Source organism: Dipodomys spectabilis, unplaced genomic scaffold (assembly GCF_019054845.1).
Source record: "Dipodomys spectabilis isolate Male_0828 unplaced genomic scaffold, ASM1905484v1 ptg000018l, whole genome shotgun sequence".
Lineage (NCBI taxonomy): Eukaryota > Metazoa > Chordata > Mammalia > Rodentia > Heteromyidae > Dipodomys > Dipodomys spectabilis.
In genome coordinates, this window is record NW_024870695.1 from 1407402 (window position 1) to 1425807 (window position 18406).

The following is an 18406-nucleotide window of genomic DNA, read 5'->3' on the forward strand; positions in this document are numbered from 1 at the left end:
AAGTCAAGGAGTACTAAGGTAAGTATATACCAGGACTCTCCTTCTCTTTGACAGAATTAATGCTGAAGGTCAGACACCCATAATCCTGTTGTCTTTTTTTGAGGTAGGATAGAAAAGCACACAATCAGGGTTTTTAACTGTGTCATAGTTCCAAGCTCACCAGACACATCTCCTGCAGCTAATCACAGTCGCCACAGGTATCTAGGGTTCCCACAATAACATACTTTGATCCTCTTCCTCTCTATATCCTTTTCCCCATCCTACTTTCTGCTGATCCCTCTTTGTACTCCCCACCCCCATACATTTGTGGCCCCATTATCGTTTTTATAATTTTAGATAGATCCACAGATGAGCAAAAACATGCAATTTGGGGGCTTGGCTTGTGTCATTCAACATGATCTTAAATCATGGATACACTTCTGATACTTGCTGCCATCTCAGTCTTTACCCCATCATGTACTTTTTTCAGATCAGGTAAGTCTCTAGGTGGTATGGCTTAAGTCTTAGGAAAGTGAGATTTAATTGGAGGTTATTAAATACTGAAGTGTGGATGGGTTATCCATTATGTTTGGTTTAATTTTAGTGTTTATTACTGACATCAGGCATTATTTTTTTGAATTTAGAGATGGCAGTGATGATTTTCAGTTGTCAATTTTAGTTATCTACCCTTTCAGTTGGAAGAATCATTAATCAATGAATTCTTGTTTGTATTTATAAGAATTTTTTTTAATGGAAAAAGGTCTTCATTCAAGTCAGCTGTTGTCATTGAGAGCATCTGATTTCTCACATTTTGACTTAGGACTCATATTTGATCAAGATTAGTTTTCTTGTTTTTCTTTCTTAAGTGGTTGATTCATAATGGTATTCTCAGTGCCTAGAAACACTACCTAGCATTGGCATGTATGAAAATGAGACACTCAAGAAAATGGCCCTTATTTCCTCTATAACGATGTAAATCTTGAATTTCATTTTGTTTAGGTTATGACTTTCTATTGCTTTTGATTGAATTTTGTGTATGCCAGTATTAATAAAGTAGGGGATTTGGAGGATGTATTTTCCCCCTGCTTAAATACTGATTTCTTAGGTTGCCCAGGTTGGTCTTGAACTCTTAGACTTAAGTAGTACTTGTGCTCAGCCTCACAAGTAGCTGGGAGAACAGGTGTTTCCCACCATACCTGGCCTTAAGATTGATTTTTTTTTTTAATCAGGAACTCACTCTATATTCCAGGTTGGCCTTAAACTTACAATCTTCCTCCTTCAGCCTGCTCAATCAGTACTAGAATGAAACAGTTCTTGATTTCCCCCCCCCCCCCCCAATTTATCTCCATTTATATTTTTGTAGTTATAATACTTCAAAAATACTGTATAGAAGCTGGGCATTGATGGTTCATGGCTGAATTCTGTGCAGTAGGCAGAGACCAAGAGGCTTGTGGTTCAAGGCGATCCCAGGGGATAAATGCAAGACCTTATTTCAATTAATAGCTGGGCGAAGTGGCACATGCTTGTTGCTCTAGCTACGTGGAAAATGTAAATAGGCAGATGGACATACATCTGAGAGTTTGTTTGACCATACGTGTTAGAAAATAACTGAAGGAAGTAGGTTTTACCTCAAGGGGCCACCTCAAGTAATAGAGCACTGCCTAGCAAGCACAAGGCCCTGAGTTAAACCCCCCAGTGCCAGCTCCCTATTCCCCCCCCCCCCCCCCGAAGTTACTTTTATGGTGTTACAATACACCAGGTAAGGACTCTGAAACTTTAATATCATCCAAAAAGTAGATTACTGTTTAAGCATATAGTATCCAAGATAGTCTGTGTGTGTCTCTGTCTGTCTGTCTGTCTCTCTCTCTCTCTTTTCTCTGTGTCTGTGTCTGTCTATCTGTGCTTGTAACTGGTACTGGGGCTTGAACTCAGGGCTTTGACTCGCACTCAGCTTTCTTGCTCATAGTTGGTATTCTACCACTTAAGCCATGCCTCCAGCCCAACATTTTGCTGGTTAATTATAGAGATGGACCTTCAGAGACTTCTGCCTTGGCTGGCTTTGAGCCATAATCCTCCAAGTCTTAGCTTCCTGAGTAGCTAAGATTACAAGTGTGAGTCTGTGGTGCCTGGCTTAGTTTTTTGCTTTAAATCATATCCTTCTGAGGGTTAAGAAGTGAATTGAAATGTTCTTAAATCAGTTTTTGCTTAAGTGTACTGGTTGAGACCATGAGATTGCTAAGCAGTTTATTTAAATAATAAATGCTAGCCACTCAGGTTATTGATGACTTAACAGTCAACCTTGAAGGTCACTTACGTTATGCTTGGCACTATTTGGCACAGATGTAATTTGTGAAATCTTTGTTCATATATTTTTGTGTATTAAAAAATTTCCCAGCTGGGCACTGGTGGCTCACGTCTGCAATCCTAGCTATCAAGGACCTTGGGGAGGAAAGACTCTTATCTGCAGTTAACCAACAGAAAACCTGGAAGTGATGTTAGGGCTGTGGCTCAAGTGGTAGAGCCCAAGCCTTGAGCTGAAGAACTTAGGAACAGAGCCCAGGAACAGAGTTCAAGCCCCACAACTGATCCAAAAAAAAAATTCCAGCTGGGAATGTGGGCTTAGTGGTAGAGTGGTTGCCTGGCATGCATGAAGCCCCTGGGTTTCCATTCCTCAGCACCACATAAATTGAAAAAAGCCAGAGGTAGCACTGTGGCTTAAGTGGTAGAGCACTAGCCTTGAGCAAAAGAAGTTTAGGGACAATGCCCAGGCCCTGAGTTTAAGCCCCAGTACTAGAGGTGGGGGCTGGGGGATTGTGTTGTTCTTAAAAGAAGAATTAACAGTCTTCTAGAGTAGCTATATGTTAATCTTGTTCATAAAATGTGTCTGGCAGGTAACATGACTAATAGTAGTAAATAAATGTATGTTATTAATACTGCTGTTTTGTCTTCTATTAACAGCAATTAAAATACACAAAATAAAGCCAAGGTGTTGTGGCACACAACTGTAATCTCATTCATTGCTCAAGAGGCTGAGGCAGGAGAATGGAGAATGCCTGTGCTACATATGAGACACTGTTGCCAATTTTACAAAAAAAGATAAAAAAAATATTATGAAGCTATATAGACCTGGTATTTTCTAGGTGATTAGATTTCTTTTATGAAATTCTTGGAAATTTTAATAAGGATTTCTTTTAGTATAATAATAAAGTAGGGAAAAACAGAAGTAGAAATAGAAAATAAGGAGAATCATTTCTTGAATAGAAATTAAGAGATTTCAAATGGTGGTTCTTATTTGTGATCTGAGCTGGGTGAATATGCCTCAATTCTTAGACTGATTGGGGTAGGTAAGATGGTTAGAGATAATAACTAAACAGAGTCTATAGAACTTGCTTTTGCCAGACAATTATTTTCCAGTTCCATGTCACTTCACCCACACCCATTCTAGAGTTTACAGCTTTCATCATCTTAAACTCAGAGGCTAACAATTTTGAACAGATGTCAGAGAATTCCTGAAATGTTACTCATTGTCTCTAAGGATTTTTGTACCCTAAGGTAACCTAAGAGTAAGCTAGGTATGATTTTCCTATCTACTTGGAAGATTGAGAATGGCAAGTTGAAGTCTGTTTTCAGATTTGAGTGAGATACTGTCTTAAAAAAAACCATAGGGCTGGGGAAAGTGGCTCAGTAGTAGAGTGCTTGCCTTGCATGCATGAGGCCCTGGGTTCGATTCCTCAGCACCACATATGCAAAAAGAAAAAAAAAAGCCGGAAGTGGTGCTGTGGCTCCAGTGGTAGAGCACTAGGCTTGAGCTGAAGAGCTGAGGGACAGTGCCCAGACCCAGAATTCAGGCCCCACGACCGGACCCAAAAAACAAAACAAAACAAAAAAAACCATAGGGGCTGGGAAGGTGGCTCAGTGGTAGAGCGCTTGCCTTGCATGCATGAGGCCCTGGGTTCAATTCCTCAGCACCACATAAGCAAAAAAGAAAAAAGCCGGAAGTGGCGCTGTGGCTCAAGTGGTAGAGTGCTAGCCTTGAGCTGAAGAGCTGATGGACAGCGCCCAGGCCCAGAGTTCAGGCCCCATGACTGGACCCCAAAACAAAACAAAAAAAACCCATAAAATGCTAAGTATTTTGATACTGATTTTTTTACAGTAGGTAAATCTTTGAAATGTATACTGAGGTCAATAATTTGGAAACAAATTTTAAGTCAATTCTTACTTTCTTTTTTCTTCAGGTGGAATGAACCTTACTTGTTAACTATTTCCTGATTACTGGATTCACTTGCAAAAGAATACTTTCCTCTGTGTGGAAGCCACTTAGTGGCATATTTAATTATAAATTCAAGGATTACAAAGCTTCTTGATTTCCTGTAGGAGGGACATACCACTATATCAAATAAGCTTCACATTACAGCCAAAATGGTGCTGTCCCAGAGACAACGAGATGAACTGTAAGTTTCTGTTTTGTGTTGTTTAAAGTAAGGATGGGAGGTGGATGGATGTGTGGGATGGGGATACTATACCATCATAACTACTCAGAAGGTGGAGATAGGAGAATTAAAGTTGAGGTAGCCCAGCTTTGGGGTTTGGCTCAAGTGATAAGAGTGCTTGTCTAGCAAGTGTGAGGTCCTAAGATCAATCCTTAGTACCAGTTGGAAGAGGAGAAAGAAGAAAACATAGAGGGGAAAAGTAATACACCTGAAGATGTACTCCAGTGATAAAGCACTGCCTAGTATGTGCAAAGTCCCGGGTTTGATCCCCAACATTGTGAAAAGTATTTGGGGGAAGCCACACCCAAGTGGGTGGCTTTTGTCTATAATCCTTAGTTGCCCAGGAGGCTGAGATCTGGAAGACTGTAGGTCAAAGCAGACTGGACAGACAATCTAGCAAACAGCTAGGCTAGAAGTGTAGTTTAAGTGGTACAAGCAAAATAATAATAGCTAGGCACTGGTGGCTCATGTCTGTGATCATAGTTACACAAGAGGCTGAGATCTGAGGATTTTGGTTCAAAGCTAGCATGGGAAACATTGAGACTCTTACCTCTAATAAACTACTCAGAAAAAGGCAGAAGTGGAGCTGTGGCTTAAAGTAGTAGAGCACTAGTCTTGAGCAAAAACACTCAGGGACAGTACCCAGGCCTTGAGTTCAAGCCCCGTGATCAGCCAAAAAAACCAACAACATAAAAAACTAATAATAATAATTTAAAAAGAGGGGCTGGGGGTTTAGCCCAGCGCCTGCAAGGCCCTGGGTTTGGTCCTCAGCCCTGGGAAAAAAGAATTAAAAAAAGAAGAAAATTTTGTGCCATTTATCGCTGTGCATGTAGGAGTATGTATATACATAGTATGTACATGCAGTTTCCTCATAAACTAAGAGTAGGTTGCATACATCAGACCTTCATCACTCGCCATACCAGTGTACACTTCTTAAGAATAAAGACATTCTTCCGTAAAACTACTGTGTAGCTCAAGTTGGCCTTGAGCTCTTCATTCTGCTACTGGCTCAGCCTCCAGAATGCTGGGATTACAGGAATGCTTAACCATGTCTAGCAGTATATGTTCAAGCCTTTTCTGACCTGATAATTAAGTGATTAAATTTGTAGCTGAAAAGAGAGCTTTTAATTTGTACAAAAATAGTGGGTAAGGAAAACCTAATTTCTGGACACTACATTTGTGGAGAATTTTAGATAGGAACTAAAGCAAAGAAAATTTGTCATAATAAGATTTGATACTCAAGCCAGGTGCTGGTGGCTCACGCCTGTAATCCTAGCTACTTAGGAGGCTGGGATCTGAGGATCATGGTTCAAAGCCAGCACAGGAAGGAAAGTCTGTGAGACTCTTTTTTTTGGGGGGGGGGGGGTCCGGTTGTGGGGCCTGAACTCTGGGCCTGGGCGCTGTCTCTCAGCTCTTCAGCTCAAGGCTAGCACTCTACCACTTGAGCCACAGCGCCACTTCCGGCTTTTTTCTTTTTGCTTATGTGGTGCTGAGGAATCGAACCCAGGGCCTCATGCATGCAAGGCAAGCGCTCTACCACTGAGCCACCTTCCCAGCCCCAATGTGAGACTCTTATCTACAGTTAACCACCAGAAAACCATAAGTGATGCTGTGGCTCAAGTGACAGAGTACTTGCCTTGAGCTGAAGAGCTCAGGGAAAGCACCTAGGCCCAGAGTTCCAAGACCTACAACCGACCAAAAAACAAAACAAAACAACCAAGGCCGGGCGTCAGTGGCTTATGCCTGTAATTCCAGCTACTCTGGAGGCTGAGATCTGAGGGTAGTGGTTCAAAGCCAGCCTGAGCAGGAAAGTTCGTGAGACTTCTTATCTCCAATAAACCACCAGAAAATTGGAAGTAGCGCTGTGGTTCAAGCAATAGAGCACTCTTGAGCTGAAGAGCACAGGGACAGCGCCCAAGCCCAGAGTTCAACCCCCAGGACCAACAAAAAACAAAAAAAACCCAATTTGATAGTAGGACTGGGAATGAGGCTTAGTGGCATAGTGCTTGCCTAGCACATATGAAGCTCTGATTCCTCAGTACCATATGAACAGAAAAAGTCAGAAGTGGCGCTGTTACACAAATGGTAGAGTGCTAGGCTTGAGCAGAAGAAGCTCAGGGACAGTACCCAGGGCCTGAGTTTAAATATCACGACTGGTTCTCCCCCCCCCCTCAAAAAAAAAAAAAAGATTTGATTGTCAATCTACAAACTAGATGATCTGGTTTGTATAAAGATATAAATGAAGGGTTTTCCCTTTCTACTTAGAAGAATAATATGGATATAGACTATGATAGGAGGGAACAAAGGTTAGTACAAATTTTTAGTATTCTTACTAAAAATAAGTATTTTTTTTTGTGGGTGTGGGTGTGGGTGGGTGTCGGGGCTTGAACTCTGGGCCTGGGCACTGTCCCTGAGCTCTTCAGCTCAAGGCTAGCACTCTACCACTTGAGCCATAGTGCCACTTCTGGCTTTTTCTGTGTATGTGGTACTGAGGAATTGAACCTGGGGCTTCAATGCATGCTAGGCAAGCACTCTACCACTAGGCCACATTCCTAGCCCCATAAGGTAAGTTTCGACATCCCAACTGATTTTTGTAACGGTTTGGCATTTCTAATAGAATAGTAAATTAATCTTTAAAATTGCTTCAGGATTTTATTATTTTTTTTAATTATTTTTTTGGTCCGGTAGTGGGGCCTGAACTCTGGGCCTGGGCGCTGTCCCTCAGCTCTTCAGCTCAAGGCTAGCGCTCTACCACTTGAGCCACAGTGTCACTTCCGGCTTTTTTCTTTTTGCTTATGTGGTGCTGAGGAATCGAACCCAGGGCCTCAGGCATGCAAGGCAAGCGCTCTACCACTGAGCCACCTTCCCAGCCCTATTTTTTTAATTTAAAAAATTTTTTTTAGTGCAGGTCCTGGAACTTGAACTCAGGGCTTAGGCTGTGGTCACTGAATTTTTATGCTCAAGGCTACCACTGGAGCCATAGCTCTACTTCTAGTTTTTTGGTAGTTAATTGGAGATAAGAGTCTTAAGGAAGCCGGGCACCATACCTGTAATCCTAGCTACTCAGGAGGCTGAGATCTGAGGATCACTGTTCAAAGCCAGCCCAGGCAGGAAAGTCCATGAGACTCTTATCTCCAATAAACCACTAGAAAGCCAGAAGTGGCGCTGTGGCTCAAGTAGTAGAGCGCTCATCTTGAGCTGAAGAGCTGAGGGACAGCGCCCAAGCCCAGAGTTCAAGACCCATGACCGACCCCCCCCAAAAAAAGTCTTAAGGACTTTGCTTTTGAATGTGATCCTCAGTTCTCAATCTCTTAAGTAACTAGGATTAAAGATGTGAGTCACTAGTAACTGGCTTGTTTTGTTTTGTGTCAGCAATGAGGCTCAGCTTCCCCCCCCCCCCCCCCCCCTTGGTCATGGGGCTTGAACTCTGGGCCTGTGGGCTGCCCCTGAGCTCTTAAGCTCAAAGCTAGCACTCTACTGCTTGAGCCAGGGCACCACTTCCAGTTTTCTGGCAGTTAATTAAAGATTAGAGTCTAAAGGACTTTGCTTGTCTGGGCTGGCTTTGAGCCAAGATCATCAGATCTCAGTCTCCTAAGTAGCTAGGCTTACAGGCATGAGCCACTAACACCTGGCCTACTCAGCTTTTTAACTCATTATTTATTTACTGGTTGTTGCTCTGCCACTTGAGCCATGTCTCCAGTTCCAGCTTTTTACTGGTTAATTGAAGATAAGAGTCTGTTGGGTTTGTCTGCCTCAGTTGGCTTTGAACCTTGATCCTTAGATATGAGCCTCCAGGGTAGCTAGGATTATAGGTTTGGGAGTAATTTATTCCCATAGGTGAATGACATGGAGCTTGGTAATGTACCAATCTACCAAGCATTAGGTAGAATGCTTGCTTACCTAGCATGCGGGAAGTCCTAGATTCCATCCACAGAACATCAAGAACAAAAACAAAAAAGAACTTACGTGAATGTAAAGCCAAATTAGCTAAACAATACTTTGGTAATACATTTCTTCTACAGTTACATTCTTGTTTTCAATAGTTGCCATGTATTAGGCTACAAATAAGTTCTTAAATTCCTGGAACCAGAAATCACATAGCCCTCATTTGCTAGTCACAATATAATAAGTTAATAGCAATAATGTACAGTGGAAAAAAACCTCTTTAAAGTGGTGTTGAGAAAACTGGACATAACATGTAAAAAACTAAAATTGGATTCCTGTTTGTCGCCATGCATGATGTGATAACCTATACAGGCCTCTAGGCATCCACACACAGCCCAAAGGAAGATACCAGTAGAGGAGGAACCAAAAGGCATAATTCCTGAACATTTAATACACTATTTATTGAAACAAAGTCCAGGAAACAGAAAACATGGGTTATTTATGTTAGTGGTAGTAGTGATATTTTTTGTGGTGTGCTTGCTTTTTCTGCCTTTTTTTTTTTTTTTTGGTGGGGAGGAGGGGGGCCAGGGTAGCCGCAGAAAGGGAGTGAGGAAGAGTGAACAAACGCAGTCATAGTATTCAGGATGCTCTGTGTGGAAAATGAACTATGCAATTTGTGGGCAGGAATTGGAGGTGGAAAGTGAAGGAAGAGGTTGACATTGTCCAAAAGAGAGAATTAACTGACTTGTGAAATAGTAACCCCCTCTGTACAACACCTTAATATTATAAAAAATAATAAAGTCAACAATGTAGCATTTTATACAGAAAGAAATAAAATTTTTTTCCCCATTCCTAATGAAAAATTTAAAGAGTAAATCTTAAGATACATCAATTCATGTAGATATTTTGAACTTTGCTTCTAGGACTGGGTTACAAGTCAAGTGTTTGTACCAACATAAATAAAAAAAATTTTTAAATAATTCCAGAGTTAAGATGGTAATTAAACTTAGTAACTGAGATAAGTGAATAATAATAATTAAGGTACGCAAGAGAAATCTATCAAGTTTAATGACTACAATATGGAAAATAAATAGGTGTTAAAAACTGCCTTTAAACCTCTTAGAAAGTAGCTGGCTACTGGTGGCTCATGTCTGTAATCCTCGCTACTAAAGAGGCTGAGATCTGAGGATAATGGTTCAAAGTCAGCCTCTTATCTCCACTTAACCACTCAAAAAGCTGAAAGTGCAACTGTGGTTCCAGTGGTAGACAATCCTCAGGTCTCAGCCTCCTGAGTAGCTAGGTTTATAGGTAGTTGAACAAAAAAGCTCAGGGAAACCAGGTGCTTTTAGGTCATGTCTAATCCTAGCTACACAGGAGGCTGAGATCTGAGGATTGCAGTTCAAAGCCAGCCTGGGCAAGAAAGTGTGAGAATCTTACCTCCAGTTAACCACTAGAAAACCAAAAATGGATCTGTGGCTCAAAGTGATACAGTGCTAGTCTTATAAAGAATGGGCGGGCTGGGAAGGTGGCTCAGTGGTAGAGCGCTTGCCTTGCATGCCTGAGGCCCTGGGTTCAATTCCTCAGCACCACATAAGCAAAAAGAAAAAAGCCGGAAGTGGTGCTGTGGCTCAAGTGGTAGAGCACTCGCCTTGAGCTGAAGAGCTGAGGGACAGCGCCCAGACCCAGAGTTCAGGCCCCACAACCGGACCCCAAAAAAAAAAAAAAAAAAAAAAAACAATTCCTCAGCACCACATAAGCAAAAAGAAAAAAGCCGGAAGTGGCGCTGTGGCTCAAGTGGTAGAGCACTAGCCTTGAGCTGAAGAGCTGACGGACAGTGTCCAGGCCCAGAGTTCAGGCCCCACGACCGGACCCCCCCCCCCCCCCCAAAAAAAAAAAAAAAAAAAAAAAAAGAATGGGATATCGGGCTGGGATGGTTCAGTGGTAGAATGCTTGTCTTGCATGCATGAGGCCCTGAGTTCGATTCCACATGAGCAGAAAAGGCTGGAACTGGTGCTGTGATTCAAGTGGTAGAGCACTAGCCTTGAGCTGAAGAGCTCAAGAACAGTACCCAGGCCCAGAGTTCAGGTACCACGACTGACAAAAAAAAAAGAATGGGATTTTTTTTTTAACTTCATTAGAGTTATCTACCAGAAATTTACACCAAACATGAGATGTATCACCGTTTAGATCAAGAGTAAGCTAAAAGTTCTAATGCTTCTACAATTGTCTTAAAGTATATTTGATATTCTAGCCAACACAACAAGGCAATAAAAAGAATTAAACCTGTTGAAAGGGACTAAATTTACTTACCTAAACAACCTAAGAGAACCAGCTATTAGAATTAATGGATTCAGTATTGGGAGCTTGAAGTAAGATAACATAGGAAGACAAACCATTGTTTGCTGTTGAGTGTTTCTCAGTGGTAGTGTTGCCTAGTATCATTTTTTCCCCCTCCTCTTTTTGGTACCAATACCTGGGCTTTAACTCTGGGTGAGGAAAGTGACCCTGTGGCTCAAAGTGGTAGAGCATTAACTTTAAGTAAAAAAGCTCAGGGATAGTGCCCAGGCCCTCAATTCAAGCCCCACAGCTGACCAAAAAAAAAAGAGAGAGAGGGAGGGAGGAAAATGCCAATGTTCCTACAATACAGGATGCCTTATTTGTTGTCTGGAATCAAGATACAGTTTTCTACTGAATGAAACATTTTTATTAAATATTCCAAACAAGCCAGGCACAGTGATGCTAGCTTTAAATCCTAATTTCTTGGGAGGCCGAGATCAAGGGATGGGTTTGATGTTTGCCCAGGAAAAACAACAAAAATCCAGAGATTTGCTATCAGACAATGGCTAGGTGTGGTAGCAGTAACCTGTTGACCTAGTGACTCACAGGGAAAAATCAAAGTTTAGGCCTGCCCAGGCATAAAGAAAAGACTCTGTGTCAAAAAATAACCAATATATGGGATGGAGGCGTGGCTCAGGTTTCTCTAGCCAATGAGCCAAAAGATTATGTGTGCAGTTTGAGACCCTGTCTCAGGGAAAAAACAAACAAAAACCCAAATTAAACCCAAAAAGCAATATAAAAAGGACTTGCTGGCTCAAGTAAATGTGAGACAGACTTAAAACTAGTACCACCAAAAATTTTCCCCAAAATCATATATAACAAGCAGAATTTGAGTTTTTTGGAAACTGGTAAGTCCTTTATAATGTTTAGCTGAGGCAGTTATTAGAAGCATAATTAGTATATGGGAAATGAGAGTGTGGACAATGTAATTATAGGCTCCTTAGTTATCAAACTCTAGTTTAAAAAGTAATTTTGCCAGGTGTGGGTAGTTCACATCTGTATTCCTAGTTACTCAGGAGACTGAGGTCTGAGGATTGCAGTTTAAAGCCAGCCTGGAAAGTCTGTGAACCTCTGATTCCCAATTTCCTAATTAACCACCCAAAAGGCAGAACGGTAACTGATTCAAGTGGTAGAGCACTAGCTTTGGGTGGTAAAGCTCAGGGACAGCATCAAGGTCCTGAGTTCAAGCCCTGGGACATACACGCAAACAACACAATTTCAGTGTTTCAGGATAAAGGCAACATACAAATTATCTGTGCCCAAATCTTAAAGCCTAAAGCTATTTTATATCTAACTCAACTCTATGTGCATAGAGCTTATGTGCATAAGCTGAATTGTAAGAATTATTGACTAATGGCTTTATACTATTTAGAGAGACTTAAAATCTTATGGATGGTAGTGGTTACGACTTACTGCTGCAAAAATCACCATAGAGGATAAGAGAATAATTAAGAGAATGTAGGAAGTCAGTTGAAGTACTTAAAATTGATCTTGGCATTTTCATAAACTTAGATTTTATTTATTTATTTATTTTTGGCTGGTCGTGGGGGCTGAACTCTGGGCCTGGGTGCTGTCCTTCACCTTTTCACCTCAAGGCTAGCACCCTACCACTTGAGCAACAGAGCCACTTCTGGCTTTTTTCTGCTTATGTGGTGCTGAGAAATCGAACCCGGGGCCTCATGCATGCTAGGCAAGCCAATTTCCATGAGCCAACTTCCCAGCCCCAACTTAGAATATTTTAGGAAAAAAACATATAATAGTTTTGAAAGACAGTGATAAAATGTTGCCAGTGTGGTATTATTCCCTATTTAAACCTAAGCTCTGTCTAGCTAAGATTTGTTAATATATGATTAAAAGCTCTTTTTCTCATTTTCTATTTTGTACCATTTTTTCTGTATAGGATTATTGGTTTTGGTTATTCAGAATGTTACCTTATATTTCCAACTTAATTACCTACCTCTTCTCCTCACCCCCCCCCCCCCCCCCCCCCCCAGCAGTGGAGCCCAGGGTTTCAAACATGTTAAACAAATAATCTACCACTGAGTTTATTCCTAGTCCTTTATATGTTGTGACAAGGTCTTGCTCAGTTGACTAGGCTGGCCTTGAACTTGTCGTCCTCCTGCCTCAGCCTCTGGATACGTGGGTTTCAAGTTTGCACCACCGTGCCCAGGCTTGTGTTTCTCTTTGAATGTGGTGATTGGTTTCTTTATCTCCTGGGATTTCTATGAAGTTTCTTACATAGATTATTACAAATTTGAGGGTTTTTTTTTGTTGTTGTTGTTGTTTGTGCCAGTCCTGGGGCTCGAACTCAGGGCCTGGGCACTGTCCCTGGGCTTCTTTTGCTCAAAGCTAGCGCTCTACTGCTTGAGCCACAGTGCCATTTCTGGCCTTTTCTGTTTATGTGGTACTGAGGAATCAATTCTAGGGCTTCATGAAAACTATGCAAACACTCTACTACTAATCCACATTCACAGCCCTAAATCTGAGGTAACACTGTTCTACTAATCCACATTCCAAGCCCTAAATCTGAGTCTTGATGTTCACTTGGTTATGGTTCATTTCTCTTGTTTCAAAGGAGACAAAAGTGTTGTATCCTTAAACTGATCAAAATCAACTTGAGGTTCACAATGGAAATTAATAGCAAATTTAAGAAATATTCTGTGAGCCGGGCGCTGGTGGCTTACACCTATAATCCTACCTACTCAGGAGGCTGAGATCTGAGGATCCCGGTTCAAAGCCAGCCCAGGCAGGAGAGACCGTGAGACTCCTATCTCCAATAAACCACCAGAAAACAGGAAGTGGCGCTCTAGCTTAAGTGGTAGAGCACTCGCCTTGAGCTGAAGAGCTGAGGGACAGGGCCCAGGCCCAGAGTTCAAGCCCCACAACCGACTAAAAAAAAATATTCTGTGGCTGGGATGTAGCTCATTGGCAAAGGGCTTGCCTAGCAAGTGCTACATCCTGGGTTCGATCCCCAGTACCAAAAAAGAAAAGACAAAAAAAAAATACAGTTAAAAAAAAAAAAAGAAATACTCTGAAAGCTATCAGAACCAAGAGTTTCTTTAGTCTTATGAGTTTCTTTGAACTTTTCCCCCAATCCTCTCTTAGCATAACTGTGTGGAATAGAATATTGAAACTACTTTTAAGTTCTGAAATTATACTACTATACTATCTGCTTATATATATATATATATGTATACTATATATTATACTCTCTAATATATACTATAGTATATTGTACTATACTGTTCTATACTAGTACTGTAGTCTGTAAGGATCTCATAGCATCCTGACATTTTTTTGAATTTAGCTTATTTGATTTCTCTCAAATCTTTGTCATTGCTTTTCTTTAAAACCCTTCTCCATTGGCTTGCTAACATTTCTTTTTCTTAGAGGGATCTGGACAGTACTGTGGTTTGAACTCTGCCTCAAGCTTAGTATGTTTATTGTGGGGCTTGAATTCAAGGCCTGGGCATTGTCCCTGAGCTTTTTTGCTCAAGGATAGCACTCTATTACTTTGAACCACAGTACCACTTCTGGTTTTCTGGTAGTTATTTGGAGATAAAGAGTCTCACAGACTTTCCTGCCTGAGCTGGCTTTGAACCTTGATCCTCAGATTATTATCCTTCAGAGTAGGATTACAGGTGTGAGCCACTGGTACCCAGTGTTTTTGCCTGGGGTTGCCTTCAGCCTTCCTAACTATGTGTCTCTATGTTGCTGGGATTATAAAAATCAACCAGCACACCTGCTTGTTGGTTGCGATGGGATTTTGATAACTCTTTACTTAATTGATCTTGAACCATGGTCTCTGCTTCCTGGAGAGCCAGGTTTATACATAGACATGTGCTACTGCACTTGGCCCAGACATCTTTTAATTCTTTCTTTACAATCTCAGAACTTCATCTCCTCAAATGTCTTTCACTTTGTGAATTTTCCCCATTCCTTTCCTTACTTCAGATCTCTCTTAGTTTCTGAGCTGTGTCTCCTACCTTCTATTTTATTGGTTTTCATTTAAATGTCTTACAGCTACTTCTTCATATCAAAGGATTTAAAGCTGAGCCCTGCATGATGGTGCACACATCTGTATTCCCAGCTGCCCAAAGAGATTAAAGCAGGGCAATCCCAAATTCAAGGCTAGCCTCATCAACTTGGCAAGATTCTGTCATATTTTAAAATGGACTAGGATATAACTCAGTGGTACCCTGCTTGCCTAGCATGCTTAAGGCTCCAGCTAAATAAACTGAACCTAATACCAGGATTTGCCTCTTTTTCTCCTGTGTTTTCTGTCCCAATAAACAACTATCATCAGAAACACACAAATACAGTTTTCCCTTACCTTTTGTGTCTACTCATTACCAACATAGAAAAGCCTAGAGGTTAAAAGTGTGTGTGTGTGTGTTTTGTTTTTGTTTTTTGGTCGGTCGTGGGGCTTGAACTCTGGGCTTGGGCGCTGTCCTTGCACTCTTCCGCTCAAGGTGAGTGCTCTACTGCTTGAGCCACAGCACCACTTCCAGTTTTGTAGTGGTTTATTAGAGATAAGAGTCTCATGGACTTTCCTGCCCGGGCTGGCTTTGAACCGTGATCTTCAGATCTCAGCCTCCTGAGTAGCTAGGATTACAGGTATGAGCCACCAGCCCCCTGCTAAAAGTGTGTGTGTGTGTGTGTGTGTTTTTTTTTTAGGGTGGGGGACATGGCTCAAGTGCATGAAGCCCTGAATTCAAACCCCTATACCACCAAATAAAAGGGAGAGGTTAATTTTTGAGTCAAAGTGTTTTCTTTCAAAGATTTATTTACTTATCCCAAATTCTTTTTTTACTACTTGCTAGTTTTGGGACCTTCAAATAGTCTAAGTTTTAAGGTTATATCTTCTCCTACTAAATTAGAATGCTTTTAGGATCAGTAGACAATGGGTATTATTGTTGTTTTAAAGTTAGATTTAACATTAGATAAAATTATAAATGTAAGCCAGGCCCTGGTGGTTCACATCTGTAATCCTAGCTACTCAGGTGGCTGAGATCTGAGGACCACGATTCAAAGCCAGTGTGGGCAGGAAAGTTCATGAGACTGATCTCCAATTAATCACTAAAAAACTGGAAGTGGCACTGTGGTTCAAGTGGTAGAGTGCTCACCTTGAGCTGAAGAGCTGAGGGACAGCACCCAGGTCCAAAGTTCAAGCCCCACTATATAGGTATACGTATGTATACCTATATACATACATATGTGTGTAAAGTACTACTATGCTAAGGTACAATTTTCTGTATATTTTGGAATTACACACATCTTTGTAATTAATCTTCCCTGCTGCCTATTTTTACCAAGTAAAGAAAGTAAAGACAGATTCATGACTGCTGGTCAGAGCATAATTGGTGTGACTCTGGGAGGCAATCTGATGATATCTATTAAAGTATCCTTAGAATCTCTGTATATTTTCTTTGAGATGTAAAGATGACAGAAAGGCTGTTTATTTGCAACACTATTTAAAACAATGAATTAGAAAATTTTAAGTCTAGTAATAGATTATTGCCTGAGAAAATTGATACATTTACATTAATGGAATATTTAAAGCAATGTTTTATGACAAAAATTTATACTACATTGAGTGAAATTAACAGGTTAACTTAAAAAAAAATAAAGTTGGGCCTGGCAACAGTGTCTCATGCCTGTAATGTAGCTCCTCAGGAGACTTAGATCTGAGGATTGTAGTTCAAAGCCAGTGTGGGCAGAAAAAGCCTGTGAGTATCTGGTCTCCAGTTAAACAGCAAAAGGCTGGAAGTGGAGCTGTGGCTCAAGTGGTAGAGCACTAGCTTTGAGCAAAAATGTTTAGAGACAGTGCCCTAGGCCCTTAGTTCCAGCTACACAGACACAGACAGACACACACACAGACACAGACACAGAGACACACACAGAGACACACACAGACACACAGACACACACAGACACACACACACAGACACACACACACACACACACACACACACACACACACACGGAAGTTTAGCTGAATGGTGAATGGAGGATATGGGTTTGATTTCCAGTGCCCCCAAAAGGGAAAGTTTGAGATTCATGATTTTTAGATACAAGTATGGTCAAGTGGTAATCTCAAAATGTTGGTAGCTGTCTATTTTGTCATTACCATGGTTTTTACCATTGAGCCATGGCTCCAGCACTAGTAGGGTTTTTAATTCATGGCCTGACTTGCTAGGCAAGCATTCTTCCACTTGAGCTGTACTTCCAGGATTTTTTTTTTTTTTTTTTGTCGGTCGTGGGGCTTGAACTCTGGGCCTGGGCGCTGTCCCTCAGCTCTTCAGCTCAAGGCGAGCGCTCTACCATTTGAGCTACAGCGCCACTTCCGGTTTTCTGGTTGTTTATTGGAGATAGGAGTCTCACGGTCTCTCCTGCCCGGGCTGGCTTTGAACCGCGATCCTCAGATCTCAGCCTCCTGAGTAGCTAGGATTACAGGCGTGAGCCACCAGCGCCCGGCTTTACTTCTAGGATTTTTGTTGTTGTTGTTCTGGTCTGGGGCTTGAACTCAGGGCCTGGGCACTGTCTCTGAGTTTTTTGGGCTCAAGTATAGCCATCTACCATGGGAGCCACAGCTCTACTTTAGCCTTTTGGTAGTTTATTAGAGATAAAGGTCTCATAGACTTATCTTCCCCGACATCTTTGAGCCTCAGATCTCACACCTCTTATTTATTTTTGCCAGTCCCGGAGCTGGGCTTGGGCACTGCCCCTGAACTTCTTCATCTCTTTAACATTTATTTTTTCAGCTAGAATCTACACTTTTTGTCCAAAGTAGTCTTGGGTAGTACTATCTTACTACCTATACCAACCCTGTATCTGGAATTACAGGCATATACCACCATGAGATAAGATCTCACTAACTTTTTTTTCCCCCCTAGATATTGACAGTTGAACTTAGGGATTCGGGCTTGTTAGGTAATTACGCTACCACTGAGCCATGTCTTCAACCTCTTTTTGCTCAAGTTAATTTTAGCAAGGATGTATTTTAGTATAACAGGTTACAGTAGGGGGAAATGGAGAAGAGAGAACATTTCCTCTTTCCCTTGCAGGAAATGAGTTAAAGACTCGTCTTTTTAACATTCTTTTGTTTTTGTTTTTGTTTTTTGGTCAGTCATGGGGCTTGAACTCTGGGCCTGGGCACTGTCCCTCAGCTTTTCAGCTCAAGGCTAGTGCTCTACCACCTGAGCCACAGCACCACTTCCTGCTTTTTTTCTGTTTATGTGGTACTGAGGAATCGAACCAAGGGCCTCATTCATGCAAGGCAAGCATTCTACAACTGAGCCACCTTCCCAGCCCCCTTTTAACATTCTTATATGGTAAAGTTTCACCATTTATCTTTCCTTATTAAAAAAAAATATTAGCCAGGCACTGGTGGCTTACACCTGTAATCCTACTACTCAGGAGGCTGAGATCTGAGGATCATGGTTCAGAGCCAGCCTGGGCAAGAAAGTCTGTGAGATTCTTATCTCCAATAAACCACTAGAAAACCGGAAGTGGCACTGTGGCTCAAACGGTAGAGCACTCGCCTTGAGATGAAGAGTACAGGGACAATGCCTAAGCCCCCACTACCAACAAAACAAAAAAATAACTAAGATTGTAGTTCTTCGAATTTGTGTGTTACACATCCATATTATCTGATTATGAGCTTTAGTGAAAGTTTTATGGTTATGTGTTCAGCAAAACTTCAAGTTTAGGAA

General features: G+C 41.4%; 1 protein-coding gene across 1 annotated transcript in view; it reads left to right on the plus strand.

The window, feature by feature from the left end:
* Positions 1 to 18406, plus strand: part of Pafah1b1 (platelet activating factor acetylhydrolase 1b regulatory subunit 1) — a 74272-nt gene that overhangs the window by 31283 nt on the left and 24583 nt on the right. Inside the window, exon 2 of the mRNA XM_042674160.1 lies at positions 4215 to 4430. Coding sequence (XP_042530094.1) covers positions 4399 to 4430 — 32 coding nt within the window. The 5' untranslated portion in view covers positions 4215 to 4398. The remainder of the gene's footprint in view (positions 1 to 4214; positions 4431 to 18406) is intronic.